The following is a 20,818-nucleotide window of genomic DNA, read 5'->3' on the forward strand; positions in this document are numbered from 1 at the left end:
ACTAGTGCTCTTGTATGCTGTGTTAATGAGGGAGAGGAGATTTGGGAGTGGAAGAGGGGTTTTATTGTGTCAAGGTACCAAGTAAGATTTGTGAATTTTGAAAAGAAATATTTTCTTTAATGTTTCTGCTTGAACAATTGGGGCTTCCTTGTAAATGGAGTGCTTCAGCTTTACTTGGTTCAAGTTACAGGTATTATCTCTCAGTAAGAACTTGCTTGTGACAAAGGATTAGTCACACTGGAACAAACAATAGTAAATAAGCATTTGAAGCAGGAGTAACAGCTAAAGGGGATACAGCAATGACTTACACAATCCGTGGAATTGTACTTTACCATTTATTTTGTTTCATTTTGTTTTTAATTTATTTGCTACTAAACCTCTTTTTGGAATCTCATATTTAATGAAGACTTAATTCAATTTAGAGCTTTATTTACCTTGAAACTGGAGTTTATTTAAACTCAGTCTCTTAATTCGCTCATTATCAGAACTAAATGTTCAGAAGTATTAGTGATATAGTGAAGACCGCTATTTATATGGAGCTATGAGAGGCAGAGGGGGAAATACTCTTCCTCATCCTTTACTTTCTAAAAAGAAAAAAAAATTGAATATTGGTGCTGGACGGTTTAAGTAGAAAGCCATACATAAAAATACCTAGACTTTTCTGGTCTGTAATTCATGAAGTATTTACAGGAGAGGTAAGCATTATCTCTGTGTTCATGATGCAGACACAGGCATCAGGAAGAGAAGTCTTTTCTTCAAGATCATCTTCCAGGCCAGTAGCAGAGCTGCAGGTTGGATCAAGTCTACTGAATCCTTCTCCAGCAATTAAGCAAAGCACATAACATCTATGGCAGTAATGATCTTGGTTTATGGAACATCCCTAGGCTGCATGTCACCAGTGCATCATGCTATTCATCCACATCTCTACCCAGCCACTAATGTGCACGGTGGCTATAGTGGATTTTTGGCTGTTTGGTACCCACATTATAATCCCTTCACTCATGGGGAAAAATAGACTGTAGGATAGTTGGAATGGCCAGAAGGTTGGATTAGGACTGTGGGCTGCAAATTAAGCCACTGTGAACTAATCATTAGGCTGACTGCTTTTATTTAGTAAGATCTGTTATAGCTGCAAAATTTGTACTTCATAAAATCACTTCATAAAAGTAAAATCTACACTAAAAAATTATAGACTAACTGAGGCCGGAAAATTAAACGGAACTGGCCCTGCTTGAATTTATTATTGGGCATTTTGTTTCAGATACTGTGAGTATCCGAAAAGGTTGCTGTTGACTTATACATGGTCATACTTTACAAATAAGTAAAACTTATTTTTAAAGAATGAGTAATATGATCCATTTGTCTTGCAAGTAACATACAGACCATAAAAAGTTAGATGCTGCCCTCAGTAAAATGAATCCAGCAAAGCTGATTATTTGTAGAAAAAGCTGATTTCTGCTTCAAATGAAAATAGATGTGAAGCATCCTTTAGTCAGCCTGGCATTTTGCAACTGCCAATAGTTATGCCAATGTTCTGTCGCAGTGAGTACCTTGGGGAAAGAAAAGGAGTTTGGCTTGTAAAGAAGTGGTTTTTGATGCCACATTTGTTACTAAAAGACTTGCTATGGAGATCAGCGGAGAAAGACCTGAGTTGTTTACAAGTGGAAGCTGCAGGGTTAAATTACTGGAAACTTTTGGAGTTTCTAGTTTAAGTGCTTCATGTTGCAAAATAGCTCATCTGCAGTGAAAAGGGATTTGTTTTAATAATTGACCTGGAAGGTCAAACATTAGGTGAGTCAATGTACTTTGTCTCTCTGTGATACTTTTCCATGCGTGTAGGCTTTACTCTTCCATATTGCATGTGAAGGACATTAATGCGAACGGATTTGCTATGCAAGGAATTGTAGAAATCAGTAAGAAATCTGTAGTGTAAAATGGGGAAGGCATAATAGATTTGTTGTGTGTGTGTTTTGTAACAACTGGATAGTGTGGTAGAGTTGAAAGGATCTTCTAAGCAGGTTATCTAGTTGATGTGCTGTCTTCAGTGAGGCCTTTCTCATCCTTATTTGGTTTTAATGTTGATAAAGTTTGAAAATGAAAAACAGAAGTTCTGAAGTGGAATTACACTTGCAAGTCAGTTATACACAAAACCATATCTTAGGTTTTTGTTTAAGGTTTTTAGAAATTACCAGGTGTTTCTGTCATACCAAATTTTGGGGGTAGGGCCAAAATTTCTAGGAAGTCAAGTATCTGTGTGTGGTGCTCACTGCATGCATCTTGTTATCCACTTTTTATCAATCCTTATAGCATTGTATCAAAACATTTAAAACTAGTAATTGCCAGGCCATTACTTCAAAAGCTTATTCTTCAAGTAGTCAACTTTGGAAGGGCCTTACAAAAGCAAGAGAGAAGCAGTTTGACTCTTGCACAATTTGATTTCTCTCTCTGTAGGAGGTACACTGTACAGTGCTGGGGTTTTGAGAAATAGCTGTTTCTTTCTGTGGCTCCTTGGGGAAGGAAACAATGTTAGGAGTCAGCTGTCTCTGTGTTTGGAAAGACATTGGACAGTCTGTTTAAGCACAAGGGAATAATGAAGCACATGTGGAAATACATGGGAAGATGATGGAGATAGTAGATCACCAATGCTTGTTGGCAGAACCATATAAATTGCAGTGAAAATGCCTCAAAAAGGTGACCTAGAAGGTCTGTGGCTCTCTTATGCTGAGTTTTTTTGAGTCTTGGGTATCAAGAAAATTCCAGACTAGAAGAATATGAATCCTAACTGCAACACTTTTAAGCAGGCAAGAGAGAGATGACCAGAAATCTAGCCTCCTATTCAGTATGCAGTGGAAAAATTCACCACAGATTTGTTTGATTAAAAATTGAGAGAGAGGAATATGACAATTTTGGTTTTCTGGAAAATAAGTCATTTGACAATATCATTCTTTGAAATTAAAAATTTGGTTGGCTTTGCCAACCAAAATTACATGTTTCTACTTACACATTTGGCTTCTAACGTGTGGTGTTTTAATATTAAAAGTGAACAGTGTGTGTGTGCAGTTTATCAGTGCATGTTAAAGGGATTAACTTATAGGTGACACAGAGGAACTGTAATCGTTAATCCTTATGAAGACATGGCACTCCTAAGGAATTTCATGAATAGCATGATAAGTAGTGTGTGTTCAAACAAGATTAATTTTACAGATTAATTTTGCTTGGATAAATATGCAGGAGTAAGGAATGCTACAGAAAGAGCTGTGGCCTGGGCTGTGTACTCCCAGAGCAGGGTGTGATGGTGAAACGGGTGAGATACTGTAAGATTCTTGTCTAATGCTGTGTCTGAAAGGCTGCTACAATGGCCCGAAATGGCACTGAAAATGGGGTTAGGGAAATCATACTTCATGTCTGTGTACAGCTTTTTTGATAATAATAAATTTTTTTAATGCTGCACATGCTTCTGATGTCTACATTTGAAGAAACATGCTGAAAAAATAATGGGCAGAGAAAAGGAGATTTACAGAACTAAAGTAAAACGACTGTTAAAATAGGAATTAAAGATGACATGATAAGTGGCTTTTAAACTCGGTGAGGAGAAAGTATGAACTGCTAAAGCACTCTTTAATTTGGTGAAGAAAAGTAGAAAACAGTGTAGAGCTGGAAGTCAGGCATTCACCTTGGAAATAAGGGAAACATTTTGACAGAGTGATTAACCAGTGGAACAAACTACCAGAGAAGGTGATGATTTTCCATGTCTTAAAGGCTTTCAAATAAAGAATAGATTCTTTTCTGTAAGTTAGGCTTTAGCCAAATGCAAGTTTGCCATGAGGGAGTTGAGGAACTCTGAGCTTGTACAACTGTTTGTGCCTTTGGCATGACACTCACGTGTGCTGTTAATGTTGAAAGGTCTCCAAGGCCAAACTCATGAGCCACGTGTCCAGAGTGGTGTGTGCCTAGGGATGAAAAGGCTTGTGAAGGGCTCCAAGTGTTGGTAAGTGTATTTTCCTTCTTGAGCTCAATACAGGCTTACTATGGAGAATTGAATGGTCTGGGATACTAGAAACCAGAATAGATGATCCTAAACATTACTGTGAATTTATTAACTCAATTTCCATTTCCTTGTATTAATACATGCCAAAGACTGAAGTGGAAATGAATCCTGCTGCTGGCTGCATTAGCTTCCACCTCTGTAGCTGTGGTCATAGAGGACAGAAGTGCTATACAACCAGCAGCTGCCCTGCTTGGTAGTTTTTTCCACTTTTTAAAATTGCAAGTGCCTGCTGCTGATGGTCCTTCATCCAAGTGCCAGACAATGTCAGTGTCTGACACTGACAGATGATTGACAATGTCAGTGTTTCCATCTCAGTTTGTTGGTTGCATTTAAAGTCTTTAAACACTCTGAAGTCTTTTAAAGACTTTAAATGACTTTAAACCTGAGAGTCTTGTGCCTCTTGGCTAGTTTTCCTGACTGGTAAGGATTTGCTAGTAATTCTGTGGGACTGCAAGGAGACAAGCAAGTGTGTGTTAGTGGTACCTGTGCAAGACTGTACTATAGGGGGTAAATAAATAGAAAAGCATGGGAAAAAAGTGTTTTTGAGCATGTGTGCAAGATGCCTCATTGGAATTATAAAATTATTTACTGGCATCTCTTGCCTACTGTACTGTTTAAGTGAAAGGTAATAATTGAGCTTTTGCTTGCTGATAATGCATCTTAATGTTGTTACCTGTTTTGATGGGGACAGCTTGGGCTGCCTTGCAGGAAAGTTTCTTCTCTAGAACAAAAAAAAACCCAACCCTAAAAGCATCACAAGTGTTTACACTTACTAAAATATTTCTTCTCATAACATAGAATAACCACTTTCAGTCTTTGACTTTTTGAAAAGTCACTTCTTACAGAATGAAGCAAAAATAAATACATCTGCTCTCCATTTGGTTTTAATTTACTTTTTTTTTTCACAGAAATCATGCATCAGCGTTAATCTCTTAACATCAATAAACAATGAAATGAAGACAGACTGCCAGACAACTCAGAGTGGTGGGGGTATATAAAATACCCTTTCTTCAACATCTTACAGTTTCATCTGTTGTTTCTTAGTTCAGTAGAACTGGATACCTCACTTCTAAAACATGTCACGTTCTTAGGCAAGAGTATTGTGTCACAAGTTCTTTCTTTGTTACAAATAACGTGGAAATCTGTCTTTTGTGCTTCTGTAAATCTGAGATAACCCTCAGGTTCCACTCGCACAGTGGTTCTATGAGGAAGCTTCTGCAAGCCAAGAAGCGTTTGCAGCTCTCTCTTGTGTAGTTTCCACACTGTCACCTGCTGACATTTCCCTTATGGCAGGGAGAAAGGTGATTTCAGAAGAGGGTTCCTGGTGGGTCACTGATGTTTATGCTGCTCTTAAAAGAGAGAGAACACTTTTCAGTGTTTATCTGAACACTCCAGAGATTTTCTGAGCACATTAACTGTGTACTTTGTGCCTGAAATGCCGCTAAGTTTCCTACAGTGGACAGGCCTCAGAAAGGGTGTTCACATGTCAGAATAGATGCTATCAAAATAAATGTTTTATAAACTGTTTCATAGCTTCTGAAAACATCTGTCCTTCTGTTTGCTTGGCTATTAGTTTTTTTGAGAAAATTTATTACTGTATGGTAGAAAAGAGAAAGAATTTCCAGGTGTCGAATGAAATATTGGAAGACTACTATCTGAAGTGATCATAGTAAATGCCCAAAAGGTTGTTATGTTTAAGAAGTACTTTCATTACGTTTTTTTGCTCTTACCACAGCTAAAAATCACAGTGCTTAAGATTTTGAGGCATCCATTTTGAGCTCTAGCTTCAGATTTTCATTTGAAGAACAGTAACCAGAATGCTATGTGATTAAATTCAGCATCTCTTACCAGTTGTTTCTTCCTCAATGTTAACATCTCACTATAATATGAAATTCTTCTTATTGCTGTTCATTGTTTTAATGACTGAAAAAGTTCCTTGGCAAGCAGGTAGCAGTTTATCAGTGAATTACAGGAACATCTCTCATTTATTTCATAGCTTTCATTCTCTGTAATAGAAAATTATTTTTGAATAAGGTCTATATTTTATGCTTAAGCTAATGATTTCTTTTTCACTGAGAACATCCTTTGAACCAATTTCATTGATGTTTAGAAATGGTATGTAGCAAAATTCATTTTGACAGTGAAAAATTTCTTTCTGTAAACTATTACGAGTTGACAACCCTGAGAAATTGGTTCCATGATCAGAAAAGTAAATCTGAATTTTCAGCTGTAGTTGTTTCTTGTAGAGTAAATTTTAAAGAAAGGTACTGTGTTAGACTTGGTAGTCACTGTGAAACCCTTTCAGAACTTTGGGTCATTGTCCCTTGTGTTAATACATAAATTCTTGACCTTGGATTTATCTATGTGTGGTTATCTATTTCTTACTCTTCACCAACCTCTGAAATCTTCATCTGTATTGTGTAAGTTATTTCTTTAATTGTAGCACAATTAAAGGAATATAAGCTAGTTTCTCTGAATTAAGAAGAAAAAAATTATTTGTTATAGTAGGGAGAGGGAACAGAAAATAGATTTTCAGAAGCAGCACCTGCTGGGTTCTCATATGTTGGTGTTGGCTGTCTTTAGATGATAGCTTTGATATTATTCTGTAAGTCTCAATTACCAAAAATAATTTGGTAAAACACTCATATAGCATTTAATTTGCTTCTTGTGTAACTGATGTCCTTCCATAGAATTACAGAACTGTGGATTCATGTATTAGTCCAAATTTATAATTAAACATTTTAATTGTAGTTGTTTTCCTTTCTTTGTAGAATATTTTCTTTCTTGGACATAGTTACTTTGTGTCGCTGTGCACAAGTTTCCAAGGTACGTATTTCTGTTGGGGTTTTTGTGTTGTTCCTTGGGGTGCTATTCTCTTAATTACATACAAATAATGGGATTCATTGCAATCTGCTTCCTGTAAAAAAAAAAAAAAAAAAAAAGTTGTTTTCTGAGTCTCTTAGTTTATTAAAGCAAATTAACAGTGGTCCCAGTTTTGCATTTAGATGTGGACTTAGTTGCTGTGTACAGGACTTCTGTCTAAAGGCTATGGAAACGATATCCAGTTGTGTATGCTCTGTATCTGGAGAAAGGATTAAGCCCAGTTTGGCATGATGGCATTTGCTTTTTATAAAGCATGTGGCTGTATAACATTATTTTTCAGGCGTATTTGCTGCTTAAAATTCCATGTAGTTTGGTTAATGTGCACCATGTGTCTAAGAAGTACATCCATCATTTCCTTGCCAAGTACAAAAGGTGTTAAGTAGATAGACTACCAGTAGAGGAAAAAGGCACACACAAGATATTAGAGAAGGCATGCTAAGTAAGTTTTTATGTTTAGCTTGTCTTCATTTTTTTTTCTTGAAATACAATGAATAGTATTCTGTTTCTACATCAACTGTGTACAATGAACTATATTATTATACAACATGAATGGACTTTATTTCATATTTTTCTTCCTTTCTTACAGCTGGGTTCGGTTTGGGGTTTAATTGGGTTTTTGTTTGTTTGTTTTAATGTATAATTAAGTATATAATTTTTTTGTTCCTATACCCGTATCACCCTGTCCTGCAACTTCAGTAAGTCTTGTGAGTCAGGTAACATCAGGTTTCATCTAAAACCCACAAAACTGCATAAGAAAACCAAAGTGATTGAATAAATTGTATCTTTCTCTGAGAACTACTGGTCAGCTGGATGCAGTATTCTTTTTTTTCTGATTTTCCGCATATATTTGTGTTTCTCTGGCTTTTTTATTTTGCTTTCCTTTGAACAACTATTGCTTCAACAGTGAAGGACAAGCTCTCAAACACGTACATGTAACTTAGCACGTGTAAAGGAAAGGCCTGGTCCTAATAGTGGAAAGTCAGCAGTTTTCTGAATGGTTTCTGTTTTCTCAGAATAGTAACTAGTAAGGTTGAGGAACTGTGGTTTTATTGAAAGGAATCTCATCTGCAGCTACTTTTTTCCATATAGATCTAGCAAAAGTAACTCATTAGACTATTTTACAAAAGCTTTTTAAGAATGAAGGATTCAGTCTTTCTGTGTATGTACTTCACATTTAATACCTTGCTTTCCAGTATGTTTTGTAGCCACAAGTTAGCCTTTGAAGTATCATCCATCTAGGAGATTTGAGATTAATTTCTGCAATTTCTATGTTTTTAGCTAGTTGGTACTGTATGACTACTAATACCTGCAATTATTTTTTTTTTTTTAATGCTACCTGAAATTGTCTAGTTTGTAATATTTGCATTACTGAGAGGAAAATGAGAGGAGCAGGCAGTGGAGGTAATAAATAAACTGTATTTGTTTTCTGTAGGCATGGAATGTTTTAGCGCTGGATGGAAGCAATTGGCAAAGAATAGACCTCTTTAACTTTCAAACGGATATAGAGGTTAGTGTCCTTTTCATTTTTAGGGTATTTTTCATTCCTATGGAGATGTTTAAGAGCATTTTGAGGGCCCCACAGACTCTGCTTGTGTTCACACATTTTAAAGACTAAGTTCAAGGAAATAATACTGTGAAGGAGCAAATGAAAAAGAATCTGTATTTGCCTTCTTGGTTTTTTTTTCTTTTTTCTGGATGAGTGTTTCAGTTTTGGTTGCGAGCTGTGTATCATATGATTTTTATTTATCATCTATATATAGAGCTCTAGAAATTCAAACCTGCTCATTTCCAGAACAGAAAGGTGTAAACGGTCCCTCTGGATGGAGTGAGATTCTTGGAATCACTTTCACAATCTAGAGGATAGTTTTGTTCCTGATCCCAAATCTCTCTGTGAGGGGGCCATCTAGTGCTGGAAGCTCACTGGGCACTTGGCTATAAGATTTGAAGATTAAAGCACTAAAGTGCTGAACAACTTTTCTTGCTGCAGACTTGCCTAGATTTGATTTGGTGTGTTTCTGATTACCATTTTATGACCATTTGTTTTATAAGGTTTGAACCTTGTGTGAAATACAGGTACATGTGAAGTAAAGTCCTTTCCAGTATATAATGAAAGATTTTAGGGCAGACTTGTCTTCTGTAAGAAAAGCATGTCTCCATTAATGCTATTGTAGATGTGCATAACAAAATAAAATAAGACATCTGAAAATGAAGAGAAATATCAGTGGGGAACAACAATTACTTGATTCAATCTGAACTGGTTTATTATTTGTTGTTTGATACAAATTAAATTTAGACTACAATAATAGATTTCTTTCTGTATTTTATGTTTTAGCTTCTTAGTTGCATGAATAAAATCCAGATGTGTTTAATTTGCTGTATTTTGCTAACCATGGTACAAACTGTTCCTAAAGCTTTACGGTAACATAGAGGGTAAATTTTTTTAACTGCTCTTTTAAAACTTTATTGCCAACTCCTGTGCTCTACTCACCTTAAACACGAGGATCTTGCAGAGGTAGGAGAAAGATTTTTGGCATCTGTCAAAGAAGACTTACAGCTTTAGTGTCATATTTTCAGTTGCTTTTAAAAAGCTTGTATTCCTCATTTGCTAAGAAATGAAGAAAAACTCCACAGGTCTTCTGTTGATAGGCCTTTTCTGTGTCTGCAATCATTTTGGTATTTAGAAACACAGTATTGTATTTTCCAGTTTTCAATATTTTTGTCATATATTTTACCTAGTGGTATTGCCCTCTGAGATTCTATATTTGTAGCATGGGATTCAGGAGGAGGGAAATTAAGTTATGATCTTCTTTTGCTATAAAAAGCTATTGTGGTTTGGAGCAATTCAGTTACTTCAGTGTATTATATTTAAGTACATTTGTAATATAAACCCCTTAAATTTACTCATAAGAGTGTGTTCAATTAGAAATTATTACACAGATTAGCTCTAAAACAAATTACAGCTTCACATTTGGTGTCCAAGAACTCTGTTTAGCTGTTTTAGTAGCATATTTTTTTGTCTATGGATTTAGGACAGGTAAAAGCTGCTAATTGTATTTGACAACTTGGTGCTCAGTTGGACTTTCTGGAGGTTTTTCAGATAGTACTTGATCTGAGAATATCAAATAATGCAAAATCAGGTTTTGTGAAATTTTCTGTATTTGAGACCTCATATGGTAGAGAATCAAGTGGGGGGAGGGGGAAACCCTATGAAAAGTGTTTCTTTTCTATCAAAGATGTGTGATCTTGAATTTAAATGTACCTTAGGATTTCTTGGTCTGTGGAACCAATTGTAAGCTGGGGTAGGTTGAAAAACTAGCTTTTGAGTGACAAATTACTCAAACAGCTAACTGCATTTGAATGCACTAAAGTTGTCTTCTTGAGAGGTTTTACATGATTAAAGAAATAAATGGGTTTGGGAAAACTTCTCACTATTCGTTTGCATTTTCTTTGAATAATTTTTTAGGGTTTGTTTTTTTCTGCAATGTAAATTTAACTTGCATTGTATCTTGTTCATGAAAGAATTTATCCTTATAGTAAAAGTAGTTGGCTTTTGCTGAGCAATAATTCTGATTAATTGAAATGCTTTAAAAAAGATATGATTTTCAGTTTGTTTGTTTTGGTGTAAATTCCTCTGAGCGATAATATAAGCAATGTTACTTACGGACCAAGAAACAGGCTCTGATAAGAAAATATTTTCCCATAGTGATGGCCAGGACATTAGTATTAGAGAAGGGCAATAAAATATAACAACATGACAACAAAAAATCCACTGACCTGTAATTTTACAGGTATTTTTAGATTCAAAAAATAAAGGGAGAGAAAAAAATGCACAGTGCTGTTAGGTATTAGTCCTGTTTTTGCTTCTCCCACCAAGATGTTTGGCACCTTTTGATTGCAACCATCCCAATGGCAGGAGCTGTAAAACAGGAACTTAGTGAAGTCTGTCGTGACGTACTCAGGTCTCCGTGGGCAATTTAAACTTGCATGCTGTAGGAGTGACTGGGACTCTTGAGGAGTGGCCAAGCCTCCCATTCTACCTCTGGGGCAGTTCCTTACACATCTGACAAAACTTGAAGATCATTTTAGTAGTCTTAGTAGGCAGGGTCTGCTGTGACAAAAAGTTGAGCTGTGTGCAAGTGAGTGAAGAAAGAGAGAATTAAAGATTTAATTGAATAGCACTTAAATGTGAGGGGAGATTCTCAACATGTAACTATTCTTTCTTAAAGTAGCAGAAGAAATTCAAAGAGTTGTAGTTCTGATGGGGTACAGCTGGGGCTGGTCTTAACTCCTGGGATTTTTAATTTGGTTAGAATATTATGTCAGAATAAAGCTCAGCTAAATCTTCCTTTTATTTGGTTTAAGGGTCGTGTTGTGGAAAATATATCGAAAAGGTGTGGTGGGTTCCTGCGACAGCTTAGTCTGAGAGGATGTCTTGGTGTTGGAGACTCCTCTTTAAAGTAAGTAAAATCCTTGACAGAGGCGTCACTTATTTCCTGATGTCCATACCAAATGCAATTGGAGTACTGTTACATTTGCTTGTATTTCTGAGTGATGACCAAAATGGGATACTTAGGTAAGTACTAAATACCTTAATAATGGCCAAATGAGTCCTTGGCTTGAGATCAAAAGATAGCTTCTCTTATTTTCTAGGAATGAACTAAGAAATGAAAGCTGTGCTTTTCAGGAACATGTCTTTTTCTTCCATTAGGATTATGTTGATATTGCTCCATTTTCAAGTGGTTAAAATGTTTTCAGTCTATGATCTGGCATCCTACAATAGTAAGAGTATCAAGATTAGGGGTTGTTTTATAGTTTGTCATCTAGTTTGGACAAGAGGTGACCCTAGCAGTAGGAGGAAGGATGAAGACTGATACAACTGAGTGCCTACAAATTCAGGAAAGACGTGGGATTGTCATCTTGGTTTAAATAAGAACAGGCAGGCAACAAGAACATCTTGGGAGACTCTAGAGAGAGCAATGATGCTTCTTTTACACAGTATATGAACTGAACTGTGCAGTTTGTTCCTAGAAGAATGTTTGAATCTATATAAGCTTTTTCCAGTGCAAACTGTTTAGCCAGGTTCCTCTGGATATTTCTGAGTGTTTAAACCCAAAGATCCTACCTCCAGCTGAAGGGTCCTTAAACCATAAGTGCTTTAGGGCTCACGGAACATTTGGAGGAGGGCTTGGGGTCTGGCTTTTTGCAGTTATGCTTTCTCCCTCTGTCCCCAGAGCCTGGGCTGGATGATGTTCAGTCTGATGTAGTGTGGCCATTCTCAGGTTGCACATCTAAGCACAACGATTTTGTTAAGCAGTGGGCATTAAGCTAGTGTCCTGTGACCTGTAGCTTTTTCTAGAATTTATAACTAACTAAGTCAATTCATTAACTTTTGTCTCTAGAGTAAATTCATGCAGTGCTAATTTTCAGATACTTGTTCTGAAAGTGATTTTTCCTGTAGGGCTATTTGTCTTGAGTTGTTTCCAGATCCATTAGTTTTGTGGGTGATACTAATTTCTCTATTTATCCTTCTTCTACATCAACTTTTGTGTAAAATAGCCAATTACTGATGTAGGTATTGGCCATGTAAGCACTGAATGTTTGTGGCAGGTCTGTCAGGATATGCCCCACACTTTAATCTCAGAGGCAGTTTGCTGTTCCTCCAGAGTGAAACATCTTTCCAAGTGATTTGACAAGTGTCTTGATTGTAAATCTCCCTCCAGTACATGAATTTTGGAATAGCTGTTTTGAGAATTCATGTGGAAACTCTTGCCAGTATAACTGCTTGCTGGGGTTTTTTCCATTGTTTTCAATCCACGCTGGAGAGCCAGAAGTTGTTACCAGCTGAGTGTGTAGTCGGATCAGTTAACCTGGGCAAGCCTCCAGACAAAACTGGTTTTGTGTGTTTCCTTCCCCCCTGCCAATAAAATCCATGCAGTTGAAGGAAATATGGGCATAAAAACAGTGTTCTGAAATGCAACGCAGCTGTAAATATTACTTTGCAGAGATGAAAAGAAAGTTTATGTATTTCTTCAGGGTAATTATTATAATGATACATACAGGCTCTCAGCAGTATAATAGCTCCAATCATCCTTAAAGTTCATACCCAGTAGTGCACACTGATGCTTTTTAATTTCTAAAATAATAAAGAAGCAATTTGCAGCCTACAGGGCTGGCCATTGGTAGTCCAATAGGCTTAGGTCACACTTGGGTATTGTACCAGGTGTGTCCCTTTCCATTTGCTGTGGGAGCAAGCTCCTTATTAAGACCTGCAAAGGCGTCAGTAATGAGATGTGCAAAATCTCTCCCCAGAAGCCTAATGTTTATCTGATGTGACACTTGAAGCTTTCTGTTTATGCCCTTTGAATTTTTAGTTTTTACGGTATTTGAAGCAAGTTCTGGCTTACATATGGCAGAAATAACCAGCTTTCCCAAGTGGTGACACTTGCCTAAGACCAAAAACTTGCAGTAGGAAAAGGAAAAAGCAACCACTGAGACAGATGTATTTGAGGCATACTTTGCAATTACTCTGTGGCTTGGAGATCAGGCTTTTCCACCAAGGTGGGAGGAGGTGCGGGTCAGAGTGTGCTCTAGTGACTGCATCGCACTTGGGACATTCTATCAATTCAGCTTTTCCTTGCTGTTTCAGGACCTTTGCGCAGAACTGCAGAAACATCGAACACTTAAATCTGAATGGGTGCACAAAAATCACTGACAGGTAAGTCAAAGGGGTTTTTTGATTGATGGGGAAATTTGGGAAAAGAAGTAGCTGAAGGTATTTTTAGTGTGTCTGCTGTTTTGCAGCACGTGTTACAGTCTTAGCAGATTCTGTTCCAAGCTGAAACATCTGGATCTGACATCTTGCGTAGCCATCACGAACAGTTCTTTAAAAGGCTTAAGGTAAGAAGATTCCGTGTTCTGTGTTAAAGAAGAGTGGTTAAAGAGCTGTTCAGCATTTAATAAAGTTTAAAAATTGGTGCTGAACCTTAATATTGTGAATCAGCACTGGCTGTATTCTGTATCTAGGACTTCTTGGGTGTAGACTATGGTGTTTGTGTGTGGTCTTTTCTCATGACTTTTCTGTGGAGGCCTAGCACAGTCTACTGGCTATCATTAATTTCTAACAGTGTGTTTAATTTGGGTTTCCCACTGTTATGACTATTTGAAGGCTGGATTTAACTTTATGTATTTTTTTAATTCTCCCAGTGAGGGTTGCAGAAATCTGGAACATTTGAATCTTTCCTGGTGTGATCAGATTACGAAGGATGGTATTGAAGCACTGGTGAAAGGGTGTAGTGGACTAAAAGCTCTATTTCTTAGAGGTTGCACACAGGTACATAATTGCTTGGGTGATCCTTTAGGAATAAAATTTTATTTTGGGTTTTTGAAATCTCCATGAATTAAAAAATACCATTTTTGTTATAGTATTTTGTTCAATATTGCAAGATGTGTACATTCTTTGGGCTGCTTTTCTGTGCTTTTAATTTCCTGTTTCTTTTCCTATGTCCAATTTAATTACTGAATACAGTTAGAAGATGAAGCATTGAAACACATTCAAAATCACTGTCATGAGCTTGTAATCCTGAATTTGCAATCGTGTACAGTAAGTATTTGAAGCTTCCAAGGGTACATTCTCTAAGAATCAGAAATCATTTTTGAATGCTAATGAATTGATCTGCTGCACACTTACTTAAGTCAGATAGTACATTTCTGCAGTTTACAGGATTTTGTGTGGAATAGTGGGTTTAAATGAGCTGGCTGTTTCTCGAGCTGATTTTTGACTTGAAGTGTTGGGTTATTTTTTTTCCCCTCATTACGTCTTTTAACTGTGGTAAACTCTAGAGTAAGAACTAACTGTATTCATTCAAATTCCATGAGCTGCGTAGCATTTTGGTCTATTCATAATTCTAACATTTCTAATTGAGCAGAAGTCATGTTCTGGGCCACATAATTGGGAGTAAAATGTAATGGCATCATAACTGAAGATGATTCAGAGCCATCTAAGTAGCAGAAGGGCATGCCTTTCCAATATTAATGGAAGAACACATTCATTAGTAATGAAACAACTGGGAATCATTCATGTACTTTTAATTCTACTTAGAGAACACAAATTATCTTTGCTCCAGTTTATATTTGCTTTTTTGTTGTTTCTGATGTGACTTTTCAGGAATGGGAAAGGCCTTGTTTTAGGTTTTAAATATCTAAGTCATTCTTTCCCTGCAAATAAGCCTTAGAAAATATTGAAATAAATTAGAATTTCAGCGTTTCAGTCATGCAGATTTGAAGAATGAAATTATATTTTTGTTTGTTTGTTTTTGAAAAGTTTTCTAGTTTTATTGCTAGAAGGTGTCATAAAAACCTGCAAAACTTTCAGATCTGTTTTACAGGATTATTCCAGAATGAATGTGGCATGGGAACATTTTTTGTTGATATTGAACCTAATAGATTTCTTTAAAGTGTTGGATATTTTTGAGTGTTAAGGATAATTAAAAGTTACATTAAAATTGCAGAAAATAAGAACAATACAAATACAAAGCTTGAGATTCCATGATCCAGATGTTTAGTGAAAGAGAATTTTTCAGTCTGAATGTAGGTGCCAACTGAAGCTGGGCACTTAAAGATAACAGCAGGGAAAGGAAGTTCCTTCTTTTGATCACAACCACAAATAAATGAAGTCAGTACATAATTTCCTCCCCTTTTACTCTTTCTTTTGCTGTCCTCCTTCTCCCAAGTTCTTTTTCTGTTGTGTTTTTCCTGAGACTAATGACATATATCAAGGCCAGCCTTTTCTGACTAATTTTATGGAAGGCTCTCAAGATGTCTGATGGTAATTAGTTCCTATCTCTCCCACTTAACAGTGGCATTGGCATAGAAGTGCACCAGAGCTTTCCCTTGGTCAGGATATCTGTTGTTATGTAGTACAAACAAAAAAAACCTCCCGAGGGAAAGTATTTTTCTTTTGAATTTTTTGAGCTGCTAGTCTGTGTGTCCTACCTAATTACATGTGCTTTAAAGCTTTGTTTAACTGGAGGTGTGTTCTGCTTGCTATGGCTTGGAAGCACAATTCCAGAAGCATCCAGGCTCCTTATGATCAAAGGGATTTTTACACAGCAGGTGTCTTTGTGCTTTATATGGCCCTCACTGTAATTCTAGTGACTGTGTCTTATGGGCCGTGTAAAATGCCAGGCCAGCTCCAGCAGCTATGGAGTGAACTTGTATTAGCTCTGGAAACTGCACATCTGAAAGGTCCCGTCTTTAGAGAAAGATTTTAGAAACTGGGGACTTGCAGGCATTTTTCAAACACTTTTCTTTCCTGACAGGGATATGGGCATTGAAATCACAAGCAATTTCAGAGTGGGAAATTTTCATATATAACCTGAGGGCTTTTTACAGCAGCATAAAATTTACATAGTCCTTACCTTCAAAGCAGTCCCTTTTCCCAGTAATAGCGTCATGAGTATTTCTCAAAGGAAATGAAATAGTTCCAGAAAGTAACATGGTTTTGGAGAGTCAAATCCAGAAGTACCTGTCTGATTTGGACAAAACTCCAAAACTTATCTTCTTACCTGTAGATTATGCAAATCCTTCTGGATCCCCAAAAAGAAAACGAGACTTCTAGTTTTCTGCCTATAATAAGTTGACTGAACTAGTTGCAAATCTAAACTTCTGATATTAAAATGTGCTGGGCTGGGGAGGGGGGGGAGCATAAGGTAATCTCCCTTTGTGCTGAACTAGTACTATTCCTCATCCTGTTTTCATCTAGGAAAGGTTATGTTTGTGGTAATAGCATCAGAAATAGGCTACAGTTGTATGAGCGTACTCACATGAGGGGCTTATACAAGGATTGTGTATTTTCTATTAAAAATACAGTGTTAGTCTTTGCTACTATTGCAAGAGTAATATTAAGCCAGGAAGTAAAACAACTTGTTCCAGACAGAAGAAAAATTAAATTCATAGTGTTAGGAGGAGGAGGAGAGAGCTTTTTCCAAAATAGAAGACTTGTAAACAAAATCATATTTGCACACACACAGTAATCCAGTTCCTCTTGCTATTTTGTGTGCAGCTGCAATGGGCCTATTTCTTATAGTTCCTGTTTCAGAGAGAAAATTTGTTTATTCATATTCCAAATTTAAAGTTACTCCTTATGGAATATCTACTACAAAACAATTTTGAGAAATGAAAAGTCCTCTTTTGAGTTAAATCTTTCATCTCAAGACAGCTGTATAGGTAGGGCGAACCTGGCTTTTACACTTACCTTCTGTAAAGAATGGATTATGTGTAATTTTTTCCCTGTAACTCTTGCTTCAAAAATTATCAGAAGGTGAAGGATTTTGCCCTTGGGTCCTACTGGTCCAGTGCAAATTTGGTAGTTATCTCTCCTGCTGTGGAGCTTTAAAATCTCTTTTGCACTGTTCCCAAAAAAAAAAGTGAAAAATTATAGAACAAAAGCAAAGTGAAAGAAGAAGACAACAACAAACAACACTCACTCACTCTGTGCTTCAGACTGCCTTAGAGTAGACTTAAGGTCTACAGAAAAATTCATAATTAAGTAGGAATTGTAAGTGTTGATTATCTTCAGTGTTATCATTGTATGTGGTTTAAGAACTGTATTTTTTGAAAATCTGGGTTGCCTTGGTTATATACAGTGTGACAGTGGCAGTTCAGTAGCAGTGTCTTGAGTTTTGTTCTTGGCTGATTACTTGATAAGGAAGTAACTTCAACCTTCTTCTGTGTTGCAGCAAATTTCAGATGAAGGCATTGTGAAAATCTGTAGAGGATGTCATAGACTGCAGTCACTCTGTGTTTCAGGCTGTAGCAACCTGACAGATGCTTCTCTCACAGCCCTTGGTCTAAACTGTCCAAGGCTGAAGTGAGTATGTCATGAGTGTGTTGTATGTCATGTTCTTACTGGCCTGATCTGAGAAATTAACTTCTGAAGATGAGCTGCATTTGCAATCAAAACATTAAGTTAGAAGTACATAAACTTGAGGGCTGGTCCTCTGTAGCTGTCATATTAATGTAGTTCACTGTATATTGGAAAAACAAGAGTTAATATATGACAAAACATGCTGAACTAGCATTTTAATTCTCTGCTTCTAGCTAAATATTTTAGGTACTAATTACAAGCAAGAAAAAAAATATATGTAAAGCCCATTCTTTTCTTTAAAAGTAAAAATATCTGTGGTTGTGTTGTGTCTTGTGATGTTTGTACTCTGATGTAGTTTTATGCAGTCATCTGTCTTACAAAAAAAATAGCTACATCATATCTGATTATTATATTTAAAGATATTTTTATTATAAGAGTGCTTTTAATATGCTCTGCAGTACTGCCTGGTGTTCTTAAACTCTAGTATAAAGTGTGCTCATGTCTTTGCAAGCACTGGGGACTAATATTTATGAGAGATGTTTTGAACAATAGGGGCTTAGCAGTTAAAAATAATATAAACTTCCACATTGGTGTGATTTGTACAAACATGTATGTTATGGTGGGCTTTAAAACCAAAGCTCAGTTATGCAGCAGCTCCCTGATTGTGGAGACATATTGTACACACATATAATACTTCTTCTAATTTTAATGTAAAGTAAATAAAAAGATAAGATTTTTGGGTGACAAATTGCCATTTAGGACAGGAACATGCGGGAGTCAGAACTTGCTATCCTTAAATCACAGATAGTGGAGGAATGTGTAGTCTGTAAAAATCAAGGGATGCTTCATTCAAATGCCAGTGTACCATATGCTGACACACAGTGTTCCTTTAGCTGAATGAGTGAAAAAGAGCTTTTGTGACTGTAGAAAACCTGTTCTTAAGACAATTCCAGGCTGACAGTCCCCTTTGTGCCACTGTTCATATTTATTAGGGGCTTAGGAGTCTTCTGACACACTTAGAGGTTTTCCCTAAAAAGCTGTGCTGGTCTTTTGCCACCATTTCTCTCATTTTCTCGATTAACATCTCAGATGGGAAATAAAAGGAGGTCTAAATTGCTGTTAGTTGTGCAGTTCTTTCCAAGGGCAGTACAAGTGCAGCAGCAATTGTTTTAGCCTTGGTAGGTGAACTGTCAGCCCTGTCTGTGCCACGAGGGGGAAGGCGTCCGCCACTCTCCTCCTGTAATGAGGAACAGCATAAGGAAAGAAAACGACCCTCTGCAGTGATTGCTGCTGAGGATTACTGTGTGTTGGAAGGACAGAGGATACAGCTGGTTGCATCTAGACTTTTGGGATCATGGATGGAAAGTACTTGAAATTGTCTTGGAAAAAATTATCTTGGAAATCAAAGGGAAATGTAATTCCACATTTGTTTTGTACCTTCTGAATATTTCAGTGTTGAGTGTGAAAGAAAACTCTGCTGCCTCTGTTGGACTTGCTGGCTCTGTTAGGAAATATTGGAGTATTTTCTGTGCTGTGCTACTCTCACTTCAGGATCTATGCTGCTTTCCATGATACTGCTGCATTTCCATGACACTGCTGCATTTCCATGATGCAGCTGTTACCAGTCACAAATATGTCCTCGAACAAAAACTTAGGTCAAGCTTTCAGCAGACCCTTCAGCTGTATTTCTTATCTCACATCAACATAGGGGTGTCTTGTCATCCATCTTTACATTTACTCTTTCAGGTGCTTGGCACCTTCTCTTTTTTTTTCTTTATTAGCACTTTTTAATGCAAAAATACCGGTAGGTATTTTGGCAAGGCTTGTCAAGAAAGCGCCTGTGAACCATGAATGTCTTTGTCTGGGTGGGGCTGTGAAAGTTAGGATCATGTTCCTTTTAGCCCCCACCAGCTGCTAATTCCACAGAAGTAGGGAGGTGTTGAGTGCAGAGACATTCCAGGTGTGCCCAAAAGGCAGCTGTAGGCAATGAATGCAACTCTGAGTCTGCCTCATAGAAAATTTCTTCATAAGAGTGGAGAATCTGCTTTGGATGTCATTTTGCCTGATTAGCTCCCATGTTAGGTACTTTTCCACAAATCACTGGGTGGGAAATTCACGTCAGCTGTAAGAGGAAAAAAGAAGAGCCCTCTGTATTTAAGCACAGTCACTAAAACAAAAGCAAAAATTAGAACTTTGCTCATTATTTCCATGCTGCCCAGTGCCTTCCCACCTGTTTTTTCATACTGGGGCCTGATTGATGTAGCAGGTGTGTATACAGCTCACTCCCCATTCTCATGTCCTGACTGTCTGCACACCCAATTTCAGGAAAACTAGAGGTGCTAATCTTCTGGTTTCTTGTTCCTCTGTTTCTATACTATTCTTTTCTACTGGGTATACAGTAAGTAGCATCCTCACTATTCTGGATGTTGCAGATATCATTCCCTCTCCACCCCTCTTTAAAGTCAGCCATGGAATGAGATGGGATTTGTAGCAACTAATCAATGAAAGGAGGTAGAAGGGTAACAAATGTGACCTGAAAGATGGGGTTTTTTTCTGGTGGCGTTTTTCCCCTTCCTATTTGGTATCATAGGCAATTTTCAGAGTAGCTGAGAGTATTTTATGATAGACTGCAAACTGCCCTTGATGGAAGGGCACAGAATTCTTGAACATGAGTCTGAAGAAAGTCCAGAGGCATTAGAACCATCCATTTGGGAGGAGGTGCCTGTCTAATACTTGGCTTAAGTTTCTCTCATAGTTCTGAACGTTGTTGAAGACTGTAACTCTGAAAGTGGTTTTTCAAGCCTGTGGGGCTGCTCAGCTCTAAACTTGGCTGCCCTCTTGCTTTTTGCTTGGAAGAGGCTGATCCAGCAAAGTCATAGTCAGAGCCCCACATCCTGTACTTTGGTGGGGTTTTAATCTGTTCATGCACCCAGTGTGGCTTTTCCCTTTGTACTTTCTCTCTAGAGAGGGAGTGTTCTAATGACCTCCTAAAGCAATGGAAGGATCTGGAGGCCTCTCAATAT

The 20,818-nt window shown here is 37.2% G+C and overlaps 1 protein-coding gene across 1 annotated transcript in view; it reads left to right on the plus strand.

Moving 5' to 3' along the window:
* FBXL2 (F-box and leucine rich repeat protein 2) overlaps positions 1-20,818 on the plus strand; it is a 45,453-nt gene that overhangs the window by 15,146 nt on the left and 9,489 nt on the right. The window contains exons 3-10 of the mRNA XM_017734660.1: positions 6,820-6,874; positions 8,364-8,438; positions 11,294-11,388; positions 13,578-13,646; positions 13,733-13,828; positions 14,135-14,261; positions 14,457-14,531; positions 17,668-17,798. Coding sequence (XP_017590149.1) covers positions 6,820-6,874; positions 8,364-8,438; positions 11,294-11,388; positions 13,578-13,646; positions 13,733-13,828; positions 14,135-14,261; positions 14,457-14,531; positions 17,668-17,798 — 723 coding nt within the window. The remainder of the gene's footprint in view (positions 1-6,819; positions 6,875-8,363; positions 8,439-11,293; positions 11,389-13,577; positions 13,647-13,732; positions 13,829-14,134; positions 14,262-14,456; positions 14,532-17,667; positions 17,799-20,818) is intronic.

The sequence above is a fragment of the Corvus brachyrhynchos genome, unplaced genomic scaffold, assembly GCF_000691975.1.
Source record: "Corvus brachyrhynchos isolate BGI_N302 unplaced genomic scaffold, ASM69197v1 scaffold94, whole genome shotgun sequence".
NCBI classification, from domain to species: domain Eukaryota; kingdom Metazoa; phylum Chordata; class Aves; order Passeriformes; family Corvidae; genus Corvus; species Corvus brachyrhynchos.